The sequence below is a fragment of the Tupaia chinensis genome, unplaced genomic scaffold, assembly GCF_000334495.1.
Source record: "Tupaia chinensis unplaced genomic scaffold, TupChi_1.0 Scaffold000054_1, whole genome shotgun sequence".
Lineage (NCBI taxonomy): Eukaryota > Metazoa > Chordata > Mammalia > Scandentia > Tupaiidae > Tupaia > Tupaia belangeri.
Window position 1 is genome coordinate 5,246,148 of NW_006159512.1, and position 22,896 is coordinate 5,269,043.

The following is a 22,896-nucleotide window of genomic DNA, read 5'->3' on the forward strand; positions in this document are numbered from 1 at the left end:
AACTTGGTGTCATATCATAAATATCACATGAAAGACATGCCTCGATACAGTCTCAGTGGCAAAATGTGGCAGATGGCAGGATAACTGAAGTCAATGTCTCTTAGAAAGATGTAAACAAGTTTGATTTGGGGGCTGTGTACATTATCCCAGGATCTAAGAAAGTGATGACTTCCAAGGAAAAAGAGCTTTTTGACAGTGGCAATATGAATATAATCTTGAGAAACCTTTGTAATATTGGGTTGTTGGGAAAGTCATGATATATTTTTACACAGAAAAACATGTCATGACTTTCTCAACAACTTAATAATTCTATACTCTCTCAGGTATTTTAATGTATTTTTTAAAAATTATATGTACATGTAAATACATGTTAACGTGCTAGGTGGGTGGAACGATGGCAAAAGGAAGACAGACAATTCCATAGGTTTGGAATTTTGTTGGGTAAGTCTGGGATGGGGGTGAGACCCCTGAAACAGATATAAATATGACCAAGTCTTATACTTGATCAAAATCAAGTGCTAGGGAAATCTTACTAGAGAAATCTAATATTAGAGCTCTACAGATTTCAGGTGAGGGATAATACTATAGATGTCCTCCTGGAATTGGCAATTGGGAAAGAAATGTATCACTGGGACTATTCATAATAGAACTTGAGACACCAGAGTCCCAACTCTCAGAAGAATCAGCCCTACAGAACCTTTGGCAAAGTACTTAGAATTCCAGGGAGTCTAAACGTTAACCAAAAAAAAAAAAAAAAAAAAAAAGTATTTTTTGGTAGACTGGAAACTAAAATGAGCTATTACACTGATAATTACAATAAAAGATATCAGTTATTCTATCTGTAATAAACACTCAATTTTCATTAGTATCAGTGCAAGAAGAAACTAGCAACTGATCAAAGAAACATTAAGGTGGTAGAAAGACATTCATTAAAAAGTAACTTATACTGGTCTCATATAAACTTAGTATCAACTAAGAAAGTCATTTCTATGATTACAATCTAAGTAAAAATGAACAAAATGAACTTATTTGGTTAGTCTCCATCTTCTTTATTGCTGTGGTATAATTTGTCACTAGTTGCCTCTGGCTGGCTTCAGAGGTTTGTCTAGCGCTTATTTCCTTTATACACTGTCTCAAAAATAGGTATTTCCTAAAACAGTATTGGAGGTTTCCTAAAACAGTATTAGAGAGCTCTTACTTGAGATTGTTGCAAAGATTAACCTTAATGTTGGCCAGAGTCTAATCTTGTCTGGATTTGGCTCAATGATGTCACAACAGCTGTGTTTATAAGAAAGATCAAAGTTTTGTGTTTAACCACCATTAGAAGCAAAGATACTAGCAAAGATACATTTATTGTCTTTTAATACAAAGAAATAGATGTTCAACTCAATCTACCATTAAAAACAACAGTAGGTAGAAATGGATATTTCATACATCTTTAAATCTATTGGGTTACTCAAATTGTTTGCAAATGCTGAGAAAGCCGGTGGTCTCACCTTTACTTACCTTTGTTCTGATGGATTTTATAAGCTTACATTAAATGTTATAAATCCCAAGGTATTCTGTTAAAAATTAGTTAAGAAGGCAATACTATGTAAAAAAGACATAGGCTAAACAGAAATGAATGGACCCAAGGAAATTTCCAGGCAAATGACACTTGATCCTACATAAGAGTAACAACTGTTTTTACTAGGGCAGTTCAAAGAACAGCTGAAAAGTCAGAAAGTAGATTAAATCTTTAATTTTCCATGAAGTCTGTATCAATGCATGCATAAGACATTGCTATGCTGAGTCCGAGTAATTGATATATCATAAAATGTGTCTTTTTTTCTTGCTCTAAAGTTAAATCCTGAAAGCTAACATCCTAATTATTTCATTATGTTAGCTGTGCTTGGGTAACATATGATTGTTATAAGTTAAAATAATGTTATAGTAAAAAACTTTCTACATGTTTTAAAGGACATTATTTCTTTAAGTGTGTAATTAGAAACGAATGTTAGGCTGTTTTGAAATTCTTTTTAAATGCCTGTTAAAACAAATGTTTTTGAATCAACAAGGTGTTAAGATTAAAGAAACAGAGTGTTCTCTCCTGTCCTTGTTACTGAGCACACAGACAGCTTGATAAAGATATATTAGAACAGACTGATGCTTCAAGGACTTGATTAAGCTCTCATGAGGAATATGTGGAAACACAACATCATAATGGTCATTTTTACTTTGCAGATTTTATTTGGGCTCAGAACTAAGGCCCTTACCAGTATGATAAAGTGGAGTTACATTGAAATCTACTTTTTGTGCCGAAGAAAAAGAAATGACAATAGTTTGGGGCAACTACAATTTTTCTCCTTAGAACTATTAAAATTAAATTGGGCACACTATCATCTCTTAACTTCCCAATCAGTATTCCTGGGATAAAGTCAGATTTTGGACAACTGCAGAAAAACAGACACAAATGTGCAAACCAGATTTCAGTTTCTTCTCCACTGACATGAGATTTAAAACAGCAACAGGAACATTTCTAGGTCAGTGTCAATATGCAGTCACAAATTACCAAAGAAAGAAACAAACTGGAGTGCATGGGTGTGTGATTTTGTGTCTTGGCATGGGAGAGACACTGAAATATTCACAATGTACAAGCCAAATCATAAAAATAAAATGGGACTTATCCCATCATTTTGAAACAGTAGGATTTAGCACTGACATTTAGCAGATTTGTGATATCCTGACTTGGTTCAACAATCCTAAATAATACAAGTTGCGGAACATAAGTACAACTTTTTTTTTCTTTCCACAATGTTTGCAAATGAAGCAATCCTGAGGAAAACTTAATTTCAACAGAAGAAAAATCCTCTCAGACATATTTATATACAAACATGGAAAAACTAAAACTGGGACACACGGACAATATTAGGTCTCATGTTATTTATCAGGAATGAGAAGTGATGACCAATAAATTACTCCCCATAAACATTTCCTCTTGTCTTAGTCTAACTTAAACATATTTCAAAGAACAAGCTTTAGTAAGGAAGAATATTATATCATTTCAAAGTCTAACTGAGCATAATAGAGTGAAACTGTAGAAGTTGGAAAATGGTCCTGTAGCCTATATGTAAGATCCAAAGGAAAAAAAGAGATTAAATTTCTTAACATTTACTGCATTCCATTCCTGAAACTAAGAGGTAAAGGCATCTTTCACATTTCTTGAGACTGTCTTATCTTATAATCACTATGCTAATTTACAGATGCAACCACCACTCTGTTTCCTTTGAGGATAACACTTTCTGCCTCTTTTTGGCACAATAGTATTGACACGACCACCACAAGTGATTTTTTCCTAAAACAACATCTCCTAATAACAGCAGTTCTATTGGGTAGATACATTTTGTATGTTAAAAAAGACCTTACTCCAGAGAATCCATTTCCTAAATTCTTAATCTGCAGCAAACTCAACTTCCCAATTTCCATCCCTAAACACAACCTACTCAATTTCTACATCAAATATTCTAAATGTAAGACAATAATTTTGAAATACATTGGCCCAAGAGACCAACAGTTAGCATAATGGCTATGTCGCTGAACTCCCATGTAGCCGAACGTGGTTCAAATCCCGAACCCAGTGGCTTTAACTCACGCTGGGTGCGTGTGGGTGTGTGCCCAAGATCCCGAGAGGAGAATGGAGGAGAAGGGATTGCGGCATGACCATCCCCCCTGGGGGGTGATTTCTCGCTTTCTGCTTCTCTCTGTCTTTCTGGGGAGCTCACGTGTCCTATAGAAAAAACCTCTCCAAAAAAATAAAAAATAAAAAAGAAATACATTGGCCCAAAGGATGGCCTTCTTAATTTTTGGATAGATCCTGAAATTACGACTCTTTCAAGTCATTGTTGATGGTTTTCCTTTGGCTTATTCTGATATTTTCAGGGATAGCTGTCCCATCCATCACAAAGACTGTTAAAGAGAACCATGTCAAGATTCCCTGCTCTTTGTAAGTTCAAAATCTTATAAAGGGGCAAAATAAATTATATTATTTAGTAATGATACCTTACTATATTAAATAACTGACATAGAAATTGGTATTTAATTTTTATCTGTACTTTAAAGCAGGTAATAGTTTGCATTAAACAACTACATGATTATAAAATCTCAATAAATTCTTTTTTTTTCTTAATTATCTGCAACATTTTTCTATCTCTTAAAGATTGTTTTTGAGGAGGACCAGCAGTTGGTGATTTCTCACTTTTTGACTCTCTGGCAAGTGCACATGTTCTATAGCAAAAATCTCTTTTTTCTTTACTTCATAAGATATTTATAAGACACCATAAGAAAACTTGAGTAAATAAAACTTTACTGGCATTATTAATTAAAAATCTCGAAATCTTCAAAAATAAGAATGACGTATCTCTGAAATCAATAATATCTACAAATCTGAGTTGTGTGACAGACACATGATAGGTATTTTCATTTGTTTTTATGTAGCCTTCACAGCGATTCCACGAGACAGTGATTTCAATCTACATTTTATAAGAGGAAACAAAGCTTCAGAGGGATAGTAACTTGCAGGAACACAGTTTGTAGAAATTCATTTAACTGTAGCTGAATGACAACCAGAACCATCTTACAAATCTGTCTGCATCACCATGTGTCACAAAGACAAGACAAGACTGTATTACAATGCCAATTTTTTTTTTTAAGAGGTTTTTGCTATAGGGTGCGTGTGCTCGCCAGGAAGACAGAGAGATACAGAGAGACAGAAAGCAAGAAATCCCCCCCTCTCCCCCCCCAGGGAGGATGGCCACACTGCAATCTTTTCTCCTCCATTCTCCTCTCGGGATCTTGGGCATACAAGCACACATGCCTGGCATTGGGTTAAGCCACCGGGTCTGGGACTCAAACTCTTGTCTACTACATGGGAGTCCAGTGACATAGCCATTACGCCAACAGCTGGTCCCTTACAATGTTGATTTTAATTATCTTGGAGAAGGTGAACATAGTTCTGTTGTGACTAGATGCGTAGCCCCCAAACTTTAAAATTTCTTCGTAAGAATGGTGAAAATCCATACAAGAAGGAGGCTGTTAAAAGGTTTATCCTATATATAATTTTTTGAAGGTAAGCTTTATCCTATACACCAGATGTGCTAGTCCAAAGAAATTTGAATATAGTAAACAGGGTTGAGTGAGGTTGAGCGATACAAGCAGGCACATTTTTAAGAAACTGTGAATTACTTTTTTATATTTAATTGAATAATCCTTTATAATTACTAAGGAAGTTACAACACCCATACACAAAGGGATGGCTAACACAAATGTATACATATACATTTAACTATTTCCTAAGTATACTAAGAGATCTTTTACTCCTTTTGTAAATGTTTGTGTTCCTGAGAATTAGGAAAATAGCTCATACTCAAAGTATAAAAGAAAGAATACTTTTTGAATAATTTCTTGATAAAGTTAAAAGCATGATTTTCCTCTAGATATCTCTTCTCTGGAGCTGAGTTGCTCAGTCAATAATAGTCTTACAAGGTGATACACACACACACACAGAGAGAGAGAGAGAGAGAGAGAGAGAGAGAACAAGGGAGGGAAAGTTTTCAAACCATCTATATTTTATTTAACAAAAGCAACAGAGACATTTCTAGAGTTTACAGTATATTTGATATAAAAATAAGACAGTCTCCAAAATGTGTATGAAAAATAGAAAGCTTACAAATCTAAGGTACAGAAAATTTATTTCACACTTCAGTCACCCAAAACAGTAGCTTGTGGTCTCCTCCAATTGCACACAGTGGGAGAGTTCTATGCCAGGAAAGGCCAGATCCAACAGTTACAGAACCAGTGAGGATGGGCTGTAAAATATTTGAAGAATTAAAGAAGCACAATAAATCCCCCAAAGTTAACAAATACAAACTATGCTTCTTTTTAAAAAAATGCATTGATAAATTATCTTTGAGTATAGCAGAAACATTTAAAAATATGTCTCCTCAGGGGTGAAATACACGTTATTTATTTATAGCTGGTTGTAATGAAGGACACAATACATCAATGAAAACTGATAAATCCCAGACTTGAACATTTTTGCAGTCTGTACCAGTCAAGCAAGCAAAATTAAGCTGGTATCTTTAAATGAAGGAGAAGATAGCAATGGAATATATATTGGCAAATAAATCATTTGTGCCACTGATGATTTAAACATCAAAAAATGCCTCCCATTTCAATTTAAGCAAAACACATAAATATCTTTAGTTACCAAATAGAAATCAAGGGACCATGGTGGAAAAGTTGAAAACACAACTTATAAAAACAGCTATGTCACAAAACATTTCTGTATTACCTGAGTGTGTCCTAAATGATGAATCTGAAACTGGCTTGTCATCTTTCCGGGATAACCAGTGGTTGCAAACAGATTTTCATTAACTGTAGACCACCTGAGAAATAAGGTTGCAGTATGATAAGTACAATACCCTTTAGAAAACTCTAAGCTTTTTGAAATAGGCTATTTCTTAAAAGCAGTAATTTGATAATCCCAAATTTCTTAATCTAAAGGGACTTAAAACAGGTAGTGGGAAATGGAATTAAAACATGAGTTTCTTTTGGTACCAAAAAAATTAAATCCATGCACAGTTTTTTCATGATAAACGCTTTCCATGAACTTTTTGAAGGCCCCTTCTATGGTTTCACAATTAAGACAGGGAATTCCAGTATAGCTATAAATATTTTATCACTCTGTGAATATTTATTAAGTGCTTAGTTGGGACTTTGTTAAGTTTCAAAGTTACATAAAGTTAACATCATCCCTTTCGTCTTTTTTACAACCAAAGGGCTAACTGCAATGAGCAACAGATATAAACTATTTCACAGAACGTTTAACAAACACCTTTAATGTTCTTATGCCATTTCTTATGAGTGAAAAACTCATGTGTTTAAATCCCTTGGGATGACATAAATACCCAGACTATTTAAATATTTAAGCTTCAGGGCATCCTGGACATTACAGTTTGACAAGTCAGCTAATGTTAATAGAAATGTAATAACATGCCTAAATGCTGTGGAGAAGACATAAGAAAGAAGGATTCCTTGACCAAAAATACTCGTCTAGTGATATTTTAGAGTGGCAATCATTACTGGTTGTCTGACAGCCGTTATGTCCTTTTTCATGCTAACTGAAATCCAACTTTATTCTGGCAATGTGTGTCCAAATCCAGGAGAGGAGACAGAATTGTTTTAAGGCAGTTATCACAATCCTTTATAAAAGAAGCTGCTCCCTGCTCTCCTTTTACTTCAGGCAGTGTGGTTATAAGCTATGATCCCTGGAAATCTATGTCCGTGAAGCAACAAGCCCAAAGCCTGGCCACTGGGGATTGTAGAGTAGAAGGATGAAAAGAGCCTGAGTACTTGAAGACATTAATGAGTTGCTAAACTAAGCCTGACACTTCCTCCTCCAGACATTTTAAGGCTAGATTTCACTAAGTTTAAAATGTATATTTGCTCACATTTCTGAAATCAGGATGTATCTTATAATCAACCATACTCTTACATTTAGTTGAATATATTTTATTCTTTTTTTCTTATAACTTTTAATTTTATGTATTTTTTAAATAGCCAGAGGGCATATGCACTCACCAGAAAAGGAAAGACAGAGAGATAGTGGGAAAGTACCTCCCAATAAAGTGTTGTCACATGGCAATCCCTCTTCCTCCATTTTCCCATCCAGTCATTTGCGGCATGCACAGAATGCACCAGGTGTTTTTCAAGCTGCTGGTGCTGGGATTCAAACTGTGGTCAGCCATGTGGGATCCATCCCCCTTACCCTCTAGGCCATGGGGCCAGTCCAAGTATATTTTGTTCTTAATAATGGTGTCCCCAGACCTACAATTTTATTGAGGACATTTTAAATTGGATGAAATATAGCTGATAATGTTTCACTAGTTCTAGTATCTGTTATAAGGTTTCTCTGTTAAAGTTGAAAGCAGCTTAATGACTACAGTACAAAATGGAATATTAGGAAAAAATGAATTAAAAGACCCAGGGAGGACATGTAGGCATGTCACACACACACAATCTAGTTTGTTGTCATTTAAAGCACAATTTACACTATGTAGAAACCTGAGTTCACCTACATTCCCATCTTTATTAACATAGCACAATAAGGAAGCATATTATATTCTACACTGTTGGGGTAGTACTAGTGGAAGTGACAACATTTTTTTTTTGTGCTATACAATTTTTCAAAGAAAATATTTGAAAACAAATCAATTTTGCCTAAACTCAAACAAAATCAAAGACAGTTGGAAAAGCAAAATGGTTTCTTATAAAATGACAATAACAATAACAATAATAATAATAAATCTAGTACAAAGGGGAAGACAGGAAAAATATCCAGGGTACCTTGACACAAAGTCAAAAAATCAAATTTGGCTGACCATGCTGTCTGAGTCCTAGATCTAGTGGCTTGAGAAACATACTGGTACATGTGCATACATGCCCCAAATCCTAAGGGCAGGGAGAAATGGAGGAGAAAGGACTATAGCATGACCACCCCCCTGGGAGGTGCTTTCTCAATTTCCCCCTCTGTCTCTCAAGTGAGTACATGCACTCTTTGGCAAAATTAAGGAAAAAAAAAAGTCTTATCACAAATAAGAATGATGTATTACCTGAATAAGTAGGCTCGATCCATGTGAACAGGTCTCTTATCTTGAGGATAACTAAAAGATAATATTTTGCATTTTATGTGCCATATGCTAGGTTCAATGGATGAACTTAAATTAAGATTTAAAAGTTTTTTTTTTCTTTCAGTACAGAATGTTCAATATACTTAAACTGTAACAAAATACCCAGTAAGTACTCAGTTAAAATAGACAAAATACGTTTAAAGATATGACCTAGAATCACCGTAAACCATCACCATTCAACAAGGTCAGTGTTTTTCTTCTTTTCTAACATACATAAACACTGTTCAGATAAAAAAAATTTCCTCTTTGACATTTCTTTCTAGGTTATTTCCGAAATAAATCAGCAAGGCAAGATTATGTTAATAAAAACCCATACCTCTGACTCTTCTACAGGAGATACTTGTTTTTGCTTCACAGTAAGGCCCAGGTATACAAGGGTGGCCCAACGAATCACTTAACAATACTTGCAGATTTTTTCTAAGTTATAGACAAATATACTAAGAAAGTACCTGGACCGAGTAATATCCCAAATTAACCAATCATTTCCGGCAACGGCTCCAACTTTGAAGGTGTTTTTCAAGCACCAATGTGCTGACATTAGTGGCACCTGTTCTGATTCAAGAGACAAAATAGCCTGTTGGGCCAAAAGATCATAAAACCGGATTGTTCCATTTTTCTCTGCAACCATCAGCTGTAAAAGAAAAATGAAATGAAATGAAACTACTTAATTCACTGGCTACGTCTAAGAAATAGCAGAGATTCAGTGATATACAGTACAATGTAAACATCTCCATTTATTACAAATAGAAGATCAGATGCAAAGAAATTAAGAGAAGGCTGTGTAAAAATCTTTATAAAATATAAAAATCCTTAGGGAAAACTGGCAAAAGACAAGACTCAAGAAAGTTAGATAAGGGGACCAGAGATAGGCACAGAAGTAACAGTGACTGAGAGGCATTCCTTTCAGGTTCAAGTCTGGGAACCTCTTGAATATACCAGGTATACATTTACTTATGACCCTATTGAGGTCATGAATGAAATCAGTAACTTATGAAAAATGTTCTTTAAATCCTGGCTATATTAAGGTGAAAACACCCCTGAAGGTATGCAGTAGTAGTGGTAGACCGAAAAAATACGTTGGAGTTGGCATCCAAAATCCTGGACTTTACCACTTAATCTGTCAAGTGACCTGGAGTTTGTTTTTTAATCTGTAAAATGGGTGATAATTGTATCAGACTACAAAAGTTACCATATGGCTAAAATGTGACTGTACTTCAGGAAAGTACAAAAGTACTTGGGATTTTTGGACTTTTTTTTTATATGGAGAGATTTTTGCTATAGGGTGCGTGCGCTTAGCAGAAAGCCAGAGAGAGACAGAGAGACAGAGTGTGAGAAATCATTCCCCAGGGGGATGGCCATGCCGTAATCCCTACTCCTCCATTCTCCTCTTGGGAACTTGGGCACACATGCACACGCATGAGTTTAAGCTACTGGGTCTGGGACTTGAAATGTCGTCAACTACATGGGAGTTCAGCGACATAGGTGTTACGCCAACTGCTGGTTTCAGGATTTTTGGACTTCTTTATAGAGGAGACAGAGTTAAAAAACTATTCTTTAAGAACAGACAAACGTTTAACACTAAAACTACTAACAACTATGGTGAGGTCAAATGAGTTAAAAAACTATTCTTTAAGAACAGACAAATGTTTAACACTAAAACTACTAACAACTACGGTGAGGTCAATTACAAAATATAGAATAAGAAGAACAACACTGAGGTAAAAGCTTTGCATATCCTGCTTTTAATTCTCAAAACTCCTCTATGAGGAAATTACTCTCATTTCCCAGATGAGGAGACTGAGGCTTGGAGAGATGGAATTCATTTGTTCAAGGTTTTACCCAAGCCCATGACAAAGTCTGAATTTTAACCAAGGTCTACCTAACTACAGAGTACATACATTTCTTATTTTAAGTGTAGCTTGCTGAAGACTAGTGAGTGGTCTGGTGCACTGGTTCCAGTCCTGAACTGGTGGCTGTGCCTGTGTGCCTAAATCCCAAGAGCATGGAGAAGAGATTATGGTACAAACATCTCCCAGGAGGTGCTTTCTCACTTTCTCCCTCTCTTTCTGTCACTCTCCAGAGAGGACATGTGCCCTATGGCAAATATAAAAAAAGAAAAAAGATAACCTTGAAAAAAGATACTACTGCTAGACTGGGTATTAGGTTTTAGACAATAGCCTATCAAAGGTCAGGAAAAGTATACTCTGAATAAATGTAATTTATGGATGATAGTTGCCAAATGAACACTGAAATAATTACAGAGAAAAATTCCAAGTATAGATTTTTAAACTAATCTAAATGCATCTGTGATAATTAGAGTCTCTGAGGTGGAAAAAGCCACTGATTTTTCTCCACTATGCATATATGTATTATATCTATGTGTCTTTTCAGTTTGATAAAAGAGCTGAGTTATAAATAAAAACCTTATAAGTTTCCTCAGGATGCCAGCACACACTCATTCCAGGGGAACGAAGAACAAAATGAGCTGTTTGTATTCCATCCAAGTTCCAAATCCTAGTAAGAGAATAGGAATATAACGTTAAATATTCCTGCTATATATTGCTACTAAAATAAATAAAAGATATTTTCAAGAATTTATTCAAAGTTATTAACTACAGATGATAAGGGTGACATTTGTATTTAAGATATATCTTTAAAAAAAATACCACTTCAGGGTTGTCGGGAAAGTCATGACGCATTTTTGGCATAGGAAAACATAGAAAACTATGCCATGACTTTCCCAACGACCTAATAGTAAGTGGATTTTAAGTTTTGCCATACTAAATTATGAGGGAAAAAAAGTTACATATTCTTTCTAATGTAACACAGAAACTAAATTAAATTATTTACATATTCTTTATTTTGTAGGCAAAATCTTGGAAGTTTCTAGGTCAGGTTCCATTTCTACTTCAAGAGTCATTTTTTGAACTATAATTCTTATCATGGATGTGTTTAAACAGATAATATACACACACGCTCCCATTTTAAAAATAACATATACAGAAGCTAATCTTAAATGATAGGAATTTAGGGACACATTTTCCATTTGCTTCTTCCTTCTTTTAGTCTCCATCCCAGTGGTCACTTCCTATCTTAGTATGTTTCTGATTTGGCTCACTTCTCCAGCTTTTTCTCCGAAAGGCAGCCCTGTTTGACAGCTACCAGACTAAAGGTAGGTTGAAGGAATAGGCACTTGGTTCCTCCAACCCGCTCTCTTCCACAGGCACAAATTCATATGAACAAGGAGCATGCTGCTCACTGACATGGCTTTCCACCTCAATTGTCTTTCTGTCTCCAAAGGAGAATCAATATTAAGAAGACTCAGTCATGCACTGTGTTATGAAAATTGCTACCCCTCACCAGAACTGCTTATTTTTCAGCTCATTCTTCACACTCAGCTACTGTAGCATAGCGCTGGCACAGAGTGCGGTATGGTTACAATGGCAAGAAATAAAACTTGGTAGGTAGTTGGCAAAATATTCATAAAATTCTGGTCCTTACGGACTAGATGCATTCATTTGAATGCCTTGGTCTTTTTCTTTCAGGTTCTATAGTTCATATCTCATTAGGGACCAGAAAACAATTTCAATAAACTTCAGGGATATTTCTTCAACATCTAAGCAAAACTTGATTTCAAAGAAAGTAGATGTGTTTATTGAACAATGCTACTATACTGTGCCAAGCCACATTACTTTAAATGTTCTTTATTTGTAGAAGTTATAGGGTCTCAAATCTTAAAATATTGTCATTACGTATTAACACAATTCACAATGATTACCAAGTTGATGAAATTATTTAAAAAATACTCTTTTCTCTTGCCAAATCAACACTTTTCATCTGTATTTACTATACAAGAAAGACAGTTACAATTTAAATGAAGAGGGGAGTCACTTTTACCAAGGGCTTAGCTTATGCAATTGTGTTTTACTCCCCACAATAAATGACCTAATTATGGCAACTGAATATTTCTTTCTTCTCTACTGCTTTTCTCATCATAAGTGTTAAGCTATGATATATTTTACCACTACTGAAATAGTGAGAATTTGTCTTGAAAAGTCAGTGAATCCCATGACAGGATGGTTTAAAAACCTCCATTCTTTTGATCTTATTCTAATATGTATTTGATTTTTTGTCAGCTATCACATAAATTGAACAAATACATACCAGAATGTATTCATGACTGTTTTCTTTCAAATGAAAGGAACATAAAAGTTGGAAAATCTGGTTAAAATATTATAAAACAGCTGAATTAATGAAGTATATTCCAGTACAATGAACCAAATTTTCACCTAATTTTTAGATGTATTTTATCCTGACTGAACAGAGCTTGACACTTTTTCTAATAAGTTGACTTAAAAATGAGAAGTGATTCAGATGACTTTTAAGGGACTAAGATAAAATATTTTATGGTTTCTAATTATGTCTTTATTCAATAATTCTCAGTGGTTGTATAATCTAGATACTAAGTATTCAAGATACACCAAATTGGGCTGAGATGTGTGTTCTAACCGAATTAGCTACAGATGGTACAACTGAAGTTGTTAAGTCTTATTTCCCTTTTTGACAGTCAGTAATTAAGCCCTTTACAAATCTTTTTGGAGAGCCCAAATCATTTATGTTTTTATTTCATGGTTCATGTAGTTAATATTAGTTCCATTACACAGTCACATTTTTTTTCTTTTTTTTTTCTTTTTGTAATTTCTTGAAGTATACTGTATATAATAAAAATACACAGTTTTTTTTTTAAAGAGAGATTATTACTAGAGGGTGTGTGCAATCACCGGAGATACGGGGTGGGCGGGGGCGGGGGGGGACAGAAATCGCCCCTTGGGGGCATGGCCACAACACAATCCCTTCTCCATTCTCTTCTTGGGATTTTGGGCACACATGCACATGCACCTGGTGTGAGTTTTAAGACACCAGGTCTGGGATGCAAACCACAGTCAACTATGTGGGAGTCCAGTGATGTAACCATTATGCCATTTGCTGGTCCCAAAACACACAAATCTTAAGAGTACAATTCAAAGAAAACACACTCAAAGAAAACAATACCCAAATCAAGAGAGTACAGTCATGTATCACTTAACAACAAAGACACATTCTGATAAAGGCATTGTTAGGTGATTTTGACACTGTGTAAACATCATAGAGTGTACTCACACAAATCTAGATGTTATACCCTACTACATCCAGGCTCTATGTACAATCTTATGGGACCACTGTTGCATATTTGTGCTTGTGGTGACTGAAACGTTATGTGGCCCATGACTGCATTTCTAGAACTCCAGAAATCATCTAGTGCTTCCTTCCAGTCATTTTTCTTATAAAGGTACCCATTATCCTGATGTCTAATATCACAGCTTACTTTGCCTGTTTTTGAACATTAGGTTCATGTGTTATGTATTATTTTTGGTTTGATTTCTTTTCCTCATCATTTGGTTTTCTGAGATTCCCGAACATTGTTGCATGTCATAATTTGTTCATTCTTGTTGCTGTATATAGTATGCCATTAATTAAATACACCACAACATATTTATCCATTCTACTGATGACAGACATGTAGGTTGCTTCCAATTTTTGGTCATTAATAAAAATGCTGCTATAAACCTTCTTACACGTCTTTTAGTGAATATAGATATGCACTTAATATCCTTGCCCACTTACATACCCTGATCTGAATTGGACATTATATCACACAAGTAGTTTTGAATAGAGTGAAACAAGGTGGCGTGAGTATGTTGGATATGGCAACACATCCCACCCTAGCTCCAATAATTTTTGACGGGTGATCAAACTTTGGTATGGTCTTGCATTGTCGTGATGGAACAACAGTCCTTTATGATCAACGAGCTCTGGATATTTCAGGATGATGGATTTGTTCGAACTATCTAACTAACAACAGTACACATTTGAAACAATTGTTTGGTTCCTTGGTATGTGCTAGAAAAACACAACATTTTTAAAATCCCACCACACTGAGGGCATAATCTTTCTCTGATAAATGTCTGCTTTCAATGTTGTTTGAAGCGAATCATCATGTTGGGGCCAAGAACATTTGTGTACTACGTTCTAAACAATCCATTTCTCATCACCAGTTTTCAGTCGCTTCAAAAAAGGATCATTTTTCTCATGTTTAATGAGCATATCACAAGATGTTTATATGTGCCATCAAATGAACTTCTTTGAATTCATGAAGAACCCAAATATTGAGCTTGCTTATGTATCCCAGCTTCTTCAGGTGGTTGTGAATGCTTGAATGATGGATGTTCAATGTTTCTGCAATCTCTTGTATTGTGTAACGTGGTTTTGATTTGATCAATGCCTTTATCTTGTCATCATCAACCTCGGTGGGCCTCTTTGACTGAGGAGCATCGTTGAGATCAAAATCACCAGCGCAGAATTTCATGAACCATCGTTAGCACCAATGTTCTTGTAGAACATTGTCACCATAAACTTTATGCAACTGTTCACAAACTCGATGTGCTTTCTTCTCTTTATGGAAGTAAAACAGTAAAATGTGACAGAAATGCAGTTTGGTTTCTCATTTTCAGCTTGTCGCAAAAGCTCCAAAACTCAACAAAATCGCTAATTTTTTTTTTTTTTAAGAATGAAGCTAGAACTGTCAGCTGTCAAATGACATAGCAATAACACAGACTCTAGTACTTCCAAAAATGAACTAGTGCCATCTGTTGCAAAAATGTGTCATGACTTTTCTGACAACTCAATAAAATTACCTACAAGTCAGTTATAACCAGAGAAGTATACCTTTCAGTAAAGTGGTACATCACAGAAAGAGGAAAGCTTTAAGGGTTCACCTTCTTAATTTCACATCCTTCTTCATTAACAATTGCATATACTTTAATTTCAGTAGCTTATTGCTAAAATTATCACCTCATTTTGGGCTGAGTGCTTTTCAGCAGAACATTAAATACCCTCGCCATATGGTATTTCAATGTAATTATCCCATTTAATTAATAAAAAGATCCCATAAGTTGAGTGTTGGCATATTGAGGATATCCTAGATTATATGGGTCTTTTAAATGGAAAATTAGTGGAGGGAGATGTTCTGTCTGAGGAATAAAAAAGAAATTTCCTGGGTAATACTCTGTTCTTTGTATTTGTTTGTTCTCCATTTTTAACTGCCAATTCACTGTTTGCTTGGGAGTTCACTATAGAAGGAAATTTCTGCTACCAAATGTTTTTGACAACATAGACAAAAGAAGGCATGGATGCCATTAAATAACACATCTGTATCCATTTGGCCCTCTCTGACCAATAAAGTAGAAAATACAAACCACAATCCTTCTGGATCACATGAATCAAGTGTACTGATTCAATATGAAAGAAAGAACAAAAGTAATACCCAGATGGAGTAAATAAGATGAGAAGGCGCTTTATATTGTCATTGGGTGCAGAAAAGGGACCTCCAACATCCTTAGACAAGAAATACATTTTTTACTGAGGCTGCGATAGCAAAATGAGAGCTTTTCTTCTTATTTTCACACAATCTAACACTAGTTATTCATCATGCTATGGATGATTCAATAAAGGGTGAGACATGGTATATCTCCTTAGTAAGTGAACACATAGACAGGAAAATAAAGCAAATTATAAAAGCATGTAGTGCTAAAATACCTGTTTTTAAGTGCAAAAGGAGTTCAGAGGTGGGAAACTACATACTGAAAGCACAACCCTAGTGATTAGATGGATAAATCTTATTTTTTTTTGGAGAGGTTTTCGCTATAGGGCGCGTATGCTCGCCAGACAGACAGAGAGAGACATAGAGACAGAAAGCGAGAAATCACCCCCCAGAGGGGATGGTCACGCTGCAATCCCTTTTCCTCTATTCTCCTCTTGGGATCTTGGGCGTGCATGCACACACGCCCGGCGTGAGTTTTAAGCCACCAGGTCCGCGACGCGAAACACGGTCGACTACGTGGGAATCCAGCGACATAGCCATTACGCTAACTGCTGGTTCTCGATGGATTAAATCTTGACAGTGGGTATTGGAGGCTAGAATGGTGAGCAAACTGCTAATGGCACAGACTAAGGAGAAATTCAACAGTTAGGCAAAAGCCTTAAAATTGGAGACTACAAAATGATAAGAATTTTGTAAAGGGTACTTCAGTATGTGTCAGGTTTCAAATAAATTCAGAAAGTAAGATTAAACTAATTTTTTAAGTACTCAAAACTTCTATGTAGTGGTAGTTGTTTTAATGTACCAACAGCATTAACAATAAAATAAATGGATCATTACAAGTTTTACTGACTTCATAATAAAAAAATTAAAAGGGTAAAAATGAGAGACAATTGCATATGCTTATTATTTTACCCTTCAATGATTAGTTTCTTTTCTTAAAGAATTATTTTATTTAACTTTACTTAATATTATTTTTTTCCAGTTTGATCAGAGGCAAACAGAGAAAGAAAGAGAGGGAAAGTGAGAAAGCAAGGCACCAGGTTCGGGAGTTGAACCGCGGTCAGCCACGTGGTAATCCAGCACCTTTAACACTATGACATCTGCCAGCCCCACTCTTCAATAATTAAATATGAGTCAAAAATAGTTGATAATCAAAGGCTATGTGTGTTTTGGGGAGAGAAGGAAGAGAAGAAGTAGCTTGTTTCAAACATAACACTAATAAACCAACTATCCCAAACAAAAACGATCACTATTGTGTATGTTCATGAAGCCTTGAAGGGAATAAAAAAGAAAAATCTTACAAACGCACACAATGTCACTTCATTTTGATTTTTTTGAAATTATTAAGAAATTCAACAAAAACCAAGTTTATTATCGCAGACTGAGGCCACCCTAGAGGAGAATTATTAACATCTCATTTAACTAGAATAGAAAGATTTTTGAAGGATGAGAATTGTGAAAAACTTGTCATATTTGAAAATGGACCTCAAAATTAAACTCTTAACTGCAAAGGAATACCATATGGTAATTTTCAAACAGATTATATGTAATGATTTCATCTTTAAGGAATTCAGAGTAAGAAAGACTCTTCTTTTAACTAACATAAGCCTTAACACAAACATCAATAATACTAGCCTGAAAATATTAGCATTTTATTATTTCCAAGAAAAAAACTTTTATTTTTTTTAAAAAGAGACTTTTTCTATAGGGTGCATGTGCTTGCAGGAGAGACAGAGAGACAGAAAATGAGAAACCATCACCCTGGGAAGATGGCCACATTGCAGTCCCTTCTCCTCCATTCTCCTCTTGGGACCTTGGGCATACACACAGATGCACCTGGAGTGAGTTTTAAGCCACCAGGTCCGGGACTTGAACTGCGGTCAAGTACATGGGAGTCCAGTTATGTAATCATTACACTATCTGCTGGTCCCATCCAAGAAAAATTTTGAGAAAACGTTACAACTTAAAATGTACTACATACTGAAGCTATAAATAAGGAAAAGTACTTATTATGCAAGTCAGTGAACTTTCTTTTCTTCTTTTTCTTTTTTTTTGTCATAGGCATGTGTGTTCACCAGAGAGGAAAGAGACAGAGAGATACAGAGAGAGGGAAAGTGAGAAATCACCCTCTAGGGGGATGGTCACACTGCAATCCCTTCTCCTTCATACTCCTCTCAGGATCTTGGGCATGCATGCATGCGTGTCCAGCATGATTTTCAAGTTAATGTGTTCAGGACTTGAACCGGTCATGTGGGAATCCAGCTGCCTTAACCCCCATCCCCACCCCCCACCTGCTGGCCACAATTAGCTTCCAAAATAAACCTGAAAAACATTATGGACATTATTCCCATTTATACAATTTACTTTTCATAACCACACAAGGAACAGTGCTAAATTTTAGAGAGTGATGTTACTCGTATATAACTTTTACTCTATTATTCTGTGTCTTTAAAAGAACTCTCCAGGGACCAGCAGTTGGCATAACAGCTATGTTGCTGGACTCCCATGTAGTGGACCGCGGTTCAAGTCCTGGGCCCGGTGGCTTAAACTCATGCCAGGCGCTTGTGCATGTGTGCCCAAGATCCCAAGAGGAGAATGAAGAAGAAAGGATTGCAGCATAGCCATCTGCTTTCTGTCTCTCTGTCTCTGTCTTTCTAGAGAGTATATGTGCCCTATAGCAAAAACCTCTCAAAAAAAAAAAAAGAACTCTCCAAAAATTATATGAAAACCTGTTGATCATGTTTGCAAGCCTTTTTTTAAATTCGCGGTTAATGAATCTTTATGTCCAGTCACTGGAGGTAAAATCATACCAAACTCAAAGTAAAAGTTAATTTTATCCCATTCTCAAAAGTTTTTCTTAGAATTATGCAATAATTGATCTTGATTCAAAATGTTGCAAAAAATAACATGGAGTTTGGAAGACAAGTAGAGAACTTTACTTCCTGAATTATTTAACCATATTGTTATAGTAAATAATATAAATTATCCTGATTTCATTTTGTTCCTGGAATTACTTAGGCATTGTTTATGTGTTCCTAAATGTAGACCACGCTCAAGGAATGCTTCATTGGCTTACCTTCAGGAGGCCCTCAGTCCCCTATTTTTTTCTGTTTTCCACAATGACTGTTTCTAAGTATATCTATCACATATCCTGTGATTTTAACTAGGATGGTGATTTTAACACTTTACCTTAACTATGGATCTTAAAGAAAATGTTCACAAACAGGTAAGAGTGAAAGAATTCGGCTAGTATGTTGCATATAGAGGATGTCTGATAAACATTTTTTCTCCTCTTGTAACATTTTTTCAAAAACTATACTATTGGTTTAGTGAAAATTTTAGGCAATTTTGTATTTCCTTATCCAGTTATTTCATTACATTCCTAGGGAAAAATAAAATCTTATAACCTCCACTCCTCCCATTCTTTTAAAAACATGGCTCCAGCTAAAACATGACAACTATTAATACAATAGCCTATGTTTCATAGAGAAAATGAATGGTCCCTTACATGCCTCTATTACATTTGTCTTAAACCAAGAACTCCCAGGTTTCCAGAAATCAGCTTTCCTTCATCATAAATTTCTATCTAGTATTTGAAAAGATTATTAAGGAGAAAAGAGGAGAGGTAAGAGATTTAGTCCTGACATCCTTTGTAGTCACAGTGAGTTCTAGGTCTTCTATTTCTTTTGTATCCCCCAAAGTACTAAATGTTGGCTATATTAAATGTGTTTAATAAATAATTGTTGATCTGACTTGTTCTTACAGAACGGTACTGTTTCTAATATACAAGAACATCTGTTATTTGGCACTGACTGGGAATAAGATGTTCTGTATTAGTGAGTTTTTAAATAATAAGCTTAACTCATGAAATACTTAAATACTATTTTTACCTTCTTTTGGAGGTATGAGACAATAAATCTTTCTAAATAAGTAAGTACTTCTTTACCTCTCAAACATCATAACAATTTTAACATTTTGTTAACAGTGGGTTGTTATAACTATAAGTTATCAGTGTTTATATCATCCTGTGTATACACACATATAAGCACATGTACATACTAGGTTTTTGTGTGTGTCTACACGTACTTGTATTTGGTGGAGATGATGAGGGACCCTAAAGGAAATGGTGTGGGACATGAGGCTAAATGGGTAGTAGTCCCATGATTTACTTGGGAATTTCTTTTACTAAACACATCTGTCAGATTTTATGTTTTGGTCATGATAGTTCTTAAATAAGGATATGGTAACAGATAAATAGTTGCCTTCATTTTTTCCTTCACTGAGTACCTATCACAAAATTCTTTGAAGTCTTGTGATGACCTTACAGGTAGTAAAGCAGGTTTGACCTTGCAAAATACCTTACTAGGGAAAGGCCAAAGCAGTCTACTTCAGAATAGCTCTTCTCACCCTCTAGAAAAGTCAGCTTCTCAGCAGCATTCAAATCTCTATAATTAGGTTTCACTGATACTGTGGAGCTCACTGTGGCAGCCTGGTAAACTTACTGCCCTTACTCATCTGAATGACTGGGCTAATAGGGTAAGAAAGAGAAATGTAACATCTTCATTTTAAGAACTGGTATTAGGAAGTTTTGGTGAAGGTATCTTTTTTTTTTCTTTTTGAGAGACAGAAAGTGAAAAATCACCCCAAGGCGGGGGGGGGGGGTGGACACACTGCAATCCCTTCTCCTCCAGTCTCCTCTTGGGATTTTGAGTGTGCCTGCACAACTGCCCAGTGTGAGTTTCAAGCCACCAGGTATGGGACTCCAACTGCAGTTGACCATGTTGGAGTCCAGGGTCTTAACCACTACACCACCTGCTGATCCCTAGCAAAGGTTTTTTTCTAAAGAGGTTTTTGCCTTAGGGCATGTGCTCTTTGGGGGAGTGTGGGGAGACTGAGACAGTAAGAGGGTAAGTGAGAAGTCAAACCCCCTAGGGCACATGGCCACACCACAATCCCTTCTCCATTCTCCTCCTGGGATCTTGGGCATGCACACACAGATGCCCGGCATAAGTTTCAAGCCATTGGGTCTTGGACTCAAAACTATAGTTGGCCATGTGGGAGTCAATCAATGTAACTGCTACACTATCTGCTGGCCCCAAGGCAAAGGTATCTTTCAAAAATGATAAATTCTTCACCAGCAGATGGTAACAGATCTATAGATATGACTCTATGTACAATTCTATCAATACTATTAAGCTCTACGTAATGCTTGGTTTTGATCAGAACATATAGGCAACAGAAATATCTGCTTTTTCTTTTTCCTTTTTTTAAGAATTATTTATTTATTATTTATTTATTTATTCATTTATTTTTAATTTGACCAGAGACACAGAAAGAGAGAGAGGAAAAGTGAGAAAGCAAGCAACCAGGTCTGGGACTCGAATTGTGGTCGGCCATGTGGGAGCATCCAGTGCCTTAATCACCATGCCACCTGCTGGTCCCAATCTGCTTTTTTAATAATAAAAAAGATGAAAACTTGAAGAGTGGAAGAGAAGGGATTGTGGTGTGATCATCTGCCCTAGGAGGTACTTTCTCACTTCCTCTATCTCTCTCCCTCCAATGAGCATACACATGCTACAGCAAACTAAAAATAAGAAAGATTAAAAACTTCTTGAACTACAAATAGAAACAATATACTTTGGTCCTTAAGAGCCAGACTATGTGAGTTCCTCAGCTGTAAAATGGGAATAAAAAGAGAAACTGCCATGTAAAATTTTTGAGGATTAAATGAGCTAATTCATTTACAATGTTCGGAATAGTGCCTAGTAATAGATGATTATCTAAATCAATGATTCTGAATAGGGGGTGGTTCCAATACCTACTGGATATTTTTGATTATTCTAACAACTAGGGTGTCACAGGCATTTAGTGGGTAAGAGCCAACTAGTCATTCCATGTGACTTCTGAAATACAGAGTAAACCTTACAGACTCATCAAAAGGTGGGAACATTTCAGAAAATAAGATAGATATTCTGCAATCTTCATCAATACTTTATTGTATGGCATAACAGTGGATTATTTTGATCTTACACATAAAAATGGGCTGATTTACCGGAATACAATCCTTATTTTTCAACTTGACATTTTATAATTTGTCATGTTACTCCTGTTTGCTTAACAGTATTGCTCTATCTCTTATCATATTAAATTTTGTTCTATTGCTACTAATATGGGCTTTTATTCTAAGTATAGATTTGCTCAGGCTATGACACTATAGAACTCCAGATGGCACTATTTACATTGCAAACCACAGCAGTGGACCCATGCAATTTGTCAGCCATGCCTCTGCCTCACATTTTTCTATTTTTTCCTGATATCCAATCTTATTCACTGTAAGGAGAGACAAAGATTATCACTATGTCTTCATATGTAATTGTATCTGAGCACATAGACAGTGCACCGTTATTCTGTAACAATCTGCTTTTCCTTTTGTAGAAATGTATAAGTAATTAATTTTTTTTTTTTTTGCTAGAGTGAGAGTGGGTACACTCACCAGAGAGAGTCAGAGAGGGAGTGAGAGAGGAAGGAAGTACTCCTCAGGGAGGCATGGTCATGCTGCAATCCATTCTCCCTTATTCGCCATCCTATTGAGATTCTGGGAATGAAAACACACCCACGGTGTTTTCTAAGCTACAGGGTCGGACTTGAACAGTAGTTGGCCATATGGGATTTGACTCCATTAACCACTAGCCTACAGAGCTGGCCCCAATTAAGCTACTATAGTATATATATATATACTATATATATATA

At 35.7% G+C, this 22,896-nt stretch overlaps 1 protein-coding gene across 1 annotated transcript in view; it reads right to left on the minus strand.

Annotated features, from left to right (window-relative positions):
* Nucleotides 1–4,926: 4,926 nt before the first annotated feature.
* NUP37 (nucleoporin 37) overlaps nt 4,927–22,896 on the minus strand; it is a 47,875-nt gene continuing 29,905 nt past the window's right edge. Inside the window, exons 6-10 of the mRNA XM_006141397.3 lie at nt 11,150–11,240; nt 9,176–9,357; nt 8,649–8,699; nt 6,329–6,422; nt 4,927–5,843 (exon numbers count right to left, since the gene is read on the minus strand). Of these exons, the coding sequence (XP_006141459.1) occupies nt 5,730–5,843; nt 6,329–6,422; nt 8,649–8,699; nt 9,176–9,357; nt 11,150–11,240 (532 nt within the window). The 3' untranslated portion in view covers nt 4,927–5,729. The remainder of the gene's footprint in view (nt 5,844–6,328; nt 6,423–8,648; nt 8,700–9,175; nt 9,358–11,149; nt 11,241–22,896) is intronic.